Source organism: Ranitomeya imitator, chromosome 2 (assembly GCF_032444005.1).
Source record: "Ranitomeya imitator isolate aRanImi1 chromosome 2, aRanImi1.pri, whole genome shotgun sequence".
In the NCBI taxonomy this organism is placed as follows: Eukaryota; Metazoa; Chordata; class Amphibia; order Anura; family Dendrobatidae; genus Ranitomeya; species Ranitomeya imitator.
In genome coordinates, this window is record NC_091283.1 from 658908736 (window position 1) to 658915713 (window position 6978).

At 44.0% G+C, this 6978-nt stretch overlaps 1 protein-coding gene across 1 annotated transcript; it reads right to left on the reverse strand.

The window, feature by feature from the left end:
* Window positions 1-889: 889 nt before the first annotated feature.
* Window positions 890-4621, reverse strand: LOC138666789 (zinc finger MYM-type protein 1-like). Its single transcript, XM_069754962.1, has 2 exons — window positions 4544-4621; window positions 890-3543 (listed from the first exon to the last, which is right to left on the reverse strand). Exon 2 carries the CDS (start codon window positions 3530-3532, stop codon window positions 890-892), a length of 2643 nt encoding a protein of 880 aa, XP_069611063.1. The 5' UTR covers window positions 3533-3543; window positions 4544-4621.
* Window positions 4622-6978: the final 2357 nt, after the last annotated feature.

The following is a 6978-nucleotide window of genomic DNA, read 5'->3' on the forward strand; positions in this document are numbered from 1 at the left end:
CCAAAAACAATAGGACGAGCTCTGAGACGTGGAATCTCTGTAGACTGCAGTACCTGATCTATCCTCACACAACTATAAGCAGCAGTGGATTGCGCCTATCACTACCTATGCAACTCGGCACTGCCTGAGGAGCTGACTAGCCTGAAGATAGAAATACAAGCCTGACTTACCTCAGAGAAATACCCCAAAGGAATAGGCAGCCCCCCACATATAATGACTGTTAGCAAGATGAAAAGACAAACGTAGGAATGAAATAGATTCAGCAAAGTGAGGCCCGATATTCTAGACAGAGCGAGGATAGCAAAGAGAACTATGCAGTCTACAAAAACCCTAAAACGAAAACCACGCAAAGGGGCAAAAAGACCCACCGTGCCGAACTAACAGCACGGCGGTGCACCCCTTTGCTTCTCAGAGCTTCCAGCAAAAGTTAATAGCAAGCTGGACAGAAAAAACAGAAAACAAACTAGAAGCACTTATCTAGCAGAGCAGCAGGCCCAAGGAAAGATGCAGTAGCTCAGATCCAACACTGGAACATTGACAAGGAGCAAGGAAGACAGACTCAGGTGGAGCTAAATAGCAAGGCAGCCAACAAGCTCACCAAAACACCTGAGGGAGGAAGCCCAGAGACTGCAATACCACTTGTGACCACAGAAGTGAACTCAGCCACAGAATTCACAACAGTACCCCCCCCTTGAGGAGGGGTCACCGCAGTGGCGTAGCTAGAGCTTTTGCCGCCCGGGGCCGGTCCCGAGTTTGGCGCCCCCCCCCCCCCGACTCAATACAAAGGTTACCAAAAATAGTCAGGACAACACGCACAGAAAAAAAACTCTTTATTGTTTAACTGAAACTTTAAATTGTCACTTTGGGATTAAAGTTGATTTCAAATATTTTAGAATTTTACTTTTCTTTCCTTTCTGTTTGCAAAATCGTTGATAACATCATCAAAGTCTATTTCTTCACTCAGCTGATGTTCAATAGACAGAATGGCCATATTTCCTAAACGCATGGCGCTCATTGTGGATCTTAGGTAATTTTTAATCAGCTTTAACTTGGAAAAACTCCTCTCACAAGTAGCAACACTTACAGCAATAGTAAGAAAAATGCGAAGGAGTATGACAATATTTGGAACTGAGTTCTCTAGACTATATTTTACAATAAACTGCAACAGTTCAAGCGGACTGTCCTCCTTCCATGTCTCTTTTTTGTCTTGTGTAACAGCAACATAAAGAAAACTTTTAAGCCTTTTTCTCTCAATGAGGAACTCTTCCTTATTAATATCATCGTGATCTTGATTTAGCTGACACTCATACTTATCGTCCAAAAGGTGTGATGGAGTAAGGAAGGCATATTTTTCAGCAAGAGCATGAAGCTGTTGAAATCTTGTTGTGATTTCTTGGATCACTCTGTCCAACGAAAGGTACATTTCTCTCATCAACTCCGTTTCATATGGCAATGCAGCGTCTTGCGATTCTTCACCTGCCATCTTTTTTTTCTTTCTAGAGCGGCGATCCATATCTATTCCCAAATCTTCACAAATTTCTTTTGCATAAGCTACTGAATGCTTAACTAATTCCTCTCTGTTTTCTGTTAAAAATGCTTTTAATGCTCCAAGTTTTGTGTCACATTGTTGGATATTTAATCCTTTGGTCTGTAGGTAGACCTGTGTGTCATTAATTTCTTTAAGCACAGATTCCCACAGGCCAAGAAAGCACAGGAAGGAAAAAGATTGTAATGCAACAAGTAACACACCAGCATCTGACCTGGTAACTCTATTTTCTTCTTCACCAGTTAAATGTTCTACAGCCTGTAAAATTTTGGAGTAATTTTTTTTCACTGCACTCACAGCATCTCCCCGTGCACTCCACCGAGTTTCTAATACACGCTTGACACTTTGACCAGTGACTGAAATCAGAACATCCCAGCGATGGGTAGAAGAAGAAAAAAATGTGAACAAACGCTCCACAGTTCCAAAAAATGTAACCGAACTCAGTGCAACAGAAGCTGCATGTACACCTGCCAAATTCAGTGAGTGATTTGTACATGCAACAAATTCAGCTTTTTTGTTTATTTCCTTAATGCGTCTCTGAACGCCAGTATGTTGACCAGCCATTACAGCAGCATTATCATATGCTTGTCCTCTACAATTTTGGATGTCAATTCCGTATTTTTCTAATTGTTGCAAAATCACAGTTGAAATACTCTCTGAAGTTTTACCTTTTATTTCAATAAAATCAACAAATGATTCCACAACCTTAACTTCTTTTCCATTGATCATAACGTAGCGTAAAACTTGGCACATTTGATCCTTATGAGAAATATCAGGGGTGCTGTCAAATATCATAGAAAAATACTTTGCTATTTTTACTTGCTCCACAACTTTGCTTCTTACTTTCCCTCCCAAAATTTCTATAAACTCATTCTGAATTGTAGGAGAGAAATATGATGTAGCAAACTTTTTTCCAAACTTGATTCTTAGAATATGTTCACGTAGCACTGGATCATATTTCGCCAACAAATGAACCAATTCTAAAAAATTTCCCTTTTTTCCAGTTGATTCAGGTTCGTAATCAGTCTCATGATGGATTACTTCTCTGTGACCCCGTAAAGCCAAATTTTGTTTAGCAAGGAATCTAATGATATCCAACAATCTTGCAAGTATCTCCCTCCACTTCTTCACATTATTTTCTACTTCTTCCTGTACTTTTTTATCAATTGTTACGCCACGTTGGAGTCCAATTTCTAACTCCTTCCATTTTGTGAAACATTCTACATGGGCCACACTAGATTCATGGTTGTATACTTTAGGATTAAGTTTCCACCATGTGTTGAATCCATTCACTGAATCAAAATTAGACTGACTTGTTTCTGCATCTGCAAATAGTCTGCAACAAAAGCAGTAAAGGGCTTTTTTGGAAGGAGAGTACAGCAACCATGACCTCAACATTTTTTCATTATTTGGCAGAGTTTTAAAAAACCAGTTGCGTGTAAGTTTTCTGTTTTGTCCCTTGATTGATGCTCCCTCACGAACCACTTCAGCAAAGTCTGAGTCTAGATGCTGAACCACTGATGCACCTTGACGTACCAGTAAGATCCTTGTATCATCATTAATTTTACTTGGCCAAAGACCAACATCCTTTAAATCAATAGCAGGAATATTTTGATCGTCACACTCCTCATTGCTTCTTGAAGTTGAAGGAGCACTTGGGTCAATGTCTTGGTCATCACACTGCTCATTGGTTCCTGAAGTTGAAGGAGCACTTGGGTCAATGTCTTGGTCATCACACTGCTCATTGGTTCCTGAAGTTGAAGGAGCACTTGGGTCAATGTCTTGGTCATCACACTGCTCATTGGTTCCTGAAGTTGAAGGAGCACTTGTGTCTGATGCTGTGAATTTAGGAATCTCCTCAGCAACAGGAGTAGTAGTATCGTGGCTGAGATATTTTAGTAGTGCACCTTCATTTTTTTTCAATTCTTCCTCCTTAGCCTTTTTCTTTTTTCTAAACATTGCACCACTTTCTTTTCTTCGCTTCATTTTATCTAAGCCTAACAAAATAACAAAAAAATAAAGTTAGGTCAGACAAGGGCCCGGGCCACCAGGATGGCACTCCTGTAGCCGGCATAAGAGCGGGACTGGTTGCAGACACTCCAGCATTCCCAGAATGACTTTCTGCCTACGTCTGGGTGCTGCTACACACAGTCCCACCCTCCCACCAAATGACCAATCGGCCAGGCAGCGGAGTAAGTTGGTAAAGCCTGTACGCTGAATTTGAATTTTCTATGATGCATTTTTTAGAATAAAAAAAATGCAGCAGAAATAAGACCTCAGATCATGGACAAGTTAAATTCTTTCGCCGAATCGCCGGTGAATGTTACCATCACATGATCGGGACTGCAAAAAAAAAAAAAAGGTCTGCTTACCACCAATGTGACCGCTGGGACCACAACGCGATTGCTGGGACCACCAACGTGATCGCTGGAACCACCAAGACCTCTGGGACCACCAACGTGACTGCTGAGACCTACAAAGCTTTTTTTGCTCAACTCTTTTTTTTTTTTTGCTCACACAGGGTTAATGCCGGCGGTAACGGACCGCGTTATGCCGCGGGTAACGCACTCTGTTACCGCTGCTATTAACCCTGTGTGACCAAGTTTTTTACAATTTACAACAATAGTTAAAACATCTAATGTTAAAAATAATAATAAAAAAAAAAAAACATTATATACTCACATACGCCGCTTTTACCGCTCCTCGCGAGACAACCGCCACGTTCCGTTGGCATAGATCGTCTGGCAGAAGGACCTGCCGTGACGTCACGGTCATGTGACCGCGACGTCATCACAGGCCCTGCGTGCCTAAAGTATAAAGTATAATGGGGAACACTTCGTTCTCCCCCCCCTCAAAAAAAAGTATAAATAGATAAGAAAGTCTGAAGGACCCTAAAAGTGGTGTGTAAAGAGAAACTGCAAATGCATAAATAAAGTGCATAAATGCGGCCTCCCCCTTATCACCACACCGGGCGGCTGCTGTCCGGTGGTTGCTCACCTCAGCCTGGTGCGATCCTCTCTGCCTCTGATCTGATGTGATCTGCTGCTGTGCGGACGCTCAGAAATCCCCGGTGCTTCCTGGAATTGCTGCAGTGACACTGACAGGAGATCGAAAGTGAAAGTTACGGGTAATATAATAAAAGATGCGAACTCGGCTTCAGGAAAATGGCCACCGCGATCTCCATCTGCACACGCGCGGCATCCCGCGGCCATTTTCCTGAAGCCCCGGGAAGCCGAGCACTACCATCTGTGCATGCGTGGCCTCCGGAAGATGGCCGCCGCCAGCGATAATCTGTGGTATAGCGCAGATCGCGCTCGTTTTCTTCAGCCAGCGCCGGCTGCGGCCCGGTGACCCACCCCCCGCATTGTGCCGCCCGGGGCGGCCCGCCCCCCCTGCACCCCCCTTCCTACGCCACTGGGAGTATAATAGGGAACCTGAGTGTTAGCTTTCGGCAGATTATGGCAGGACCCACTTTTAACGTCATAATCACAAGCATTTTATCTGGAACTCAATCTAGACCCAAAAATATTAAATTAATGTACACCGTATTTATTTTCTCTTAAAAAAAAAAGAAAATGCAAGCTAGGTTGTTATAAGTAGAACTAAGGGTACCGTCACACAGTGGCATTTTGATCGCTACGACGGCACGATCCGTGACGTTCCAGCGATATATCCGTGACGTTCCAGCGATCTCGCTGTGTCTGACACGCTCCTGCGATCAGGGACCCCGCTGAGAATCGTACGTCGTAGCAGATCGTTTGAAACTTTCTTTCATCGTCTAGTGTCCCGCTGTGGCGGCATGATCGCATGGTGTAACAAAGGTGTGCACGATATTGTATACGATGTGCGCATAGTAACCAAAGGCTTCTACATCGCAAATACGTCATGAAATTTTCGCTCCAGCGTCGTACATTGCAAAGTGTGACAGCAGTCTACGACGCTGGAGCGATATTGTTACGATGCTGGAGCGTCACGGATCGTGCCGTCGTAGTGATCAAAATGCCACTGTGTGACGGTACCCTAAGGGTAAAAAGATAATACCCCGCACTGCTGTTGTAGTTAGACCCTATTATCCAAACAACCCTTTGTTCAAGAGAGGACCGACAAAATTCCTTTATATAACAACGGGGTGCAGCTTCTGCAGAACAACATGAAAGTCCAAGAGAAAAAGGCAAAAAAAGTGCACTTACCCGAGTGTGGTGGTCACAATTTTTATTCGGACATTTTTCAAAATATGCAGGGAGGGATGTGAACAAAGCGGACAACGGCCGTTTCGTGCCTCACCTCAGCACTTCAACGGGTCCCACCAATATCTGGAACTCAATCTAGACCCAAAAATATTAAATTAATGTACACCGTATTTATTTTCTCTTAAAAAAAAAACAGAAAATGCAAGCTAGGTTGTTATAAGTAGAACTAAGGGTATGTTCATACTATGAGGTTTTTACTGCGGAACCGCCGCGATTTTGCCGCTGCGGGTCCGCAGCTGTTTTCCATGCATGGTACAGTACAATGTTACCCTATGGAAAACAAAAACCGCAGTGCACATGATGCGGAAAATCCCGAAAAAAAAACGCGCTAAATTGCTGCGGAAAAAAAGAAGGACCATGTCACTTCTTTGTGCAGAATCGCAGCGATTCTGCATCCATACAAATGCATTGATCCGCTTACTTCCCGCATGGGGCTGTGCACACCATGCGGGAAGTAAGCGGATAATGTGCGGGTGGTACCCGGGGTGGAGGAGAGGAGACTCTCTCCTCCAGGCACCATATTTGTGGTAAAAAAAAAAATAAAATTAAATTTAAAAATAAGCTATACTCACCTCTGAAGTCTCAGCGCTGCAAGCGGTCTCAGGTTTGCTATGCGACCAGGACCTGCGTTGACGTCGGTCCTGGTCGCACAGCATCTTTGGAGCAGCGCCGCGGAGATCGGGACGTCAGAGGGTGAGTATATAATTATTTTATTATTTTTAACATTACTATTGATGCTGCATATTGCTGCATAGATATGCAGCATCAATAGTAGGGGTAAAATCCTGCAGCAGAACCCGCAGGACAAACCGCGATAAATCTGCAGGGATAACCGCAGATTTATCAAATCCGCTGCAGGAGAACCCGCAGGACAGAACACAACGTGTGAATGTGGCTAAGGCTACTTTCACTCTGGCGTTTTTTTGAATACGTCGCAATGCGTCGTTTAGGGGAAAAAACGCATCCTGCAAAGTGGTTTGCAGGATGCGTTTTTGCCCCATAGAGTAACATTACCGACGCATTGCGACGTATTGGCACACGTCGCAACCGTCGTGCGACGGTTGTGCCGTGTTGTGGCAGACCGCCGGGAGCAAAAAACTTTAAATGTAACATTTTTGGCTGCCGACGGACCGCTTTTTTCGACCGTGCATGCGTGGCCAGAACTCCGCCCCCACCTCCCCG

What these genes read in the sequence shown, in the direction of transcription:
- LOC138666789 (XM_069754962.1), bottom strand. Translation starts at nt 3,532, where the DNA reads ATGAAGCGAAGAAAAGAAAGTGGTGCAATGTTTAGAAAAAAGAAAAAG.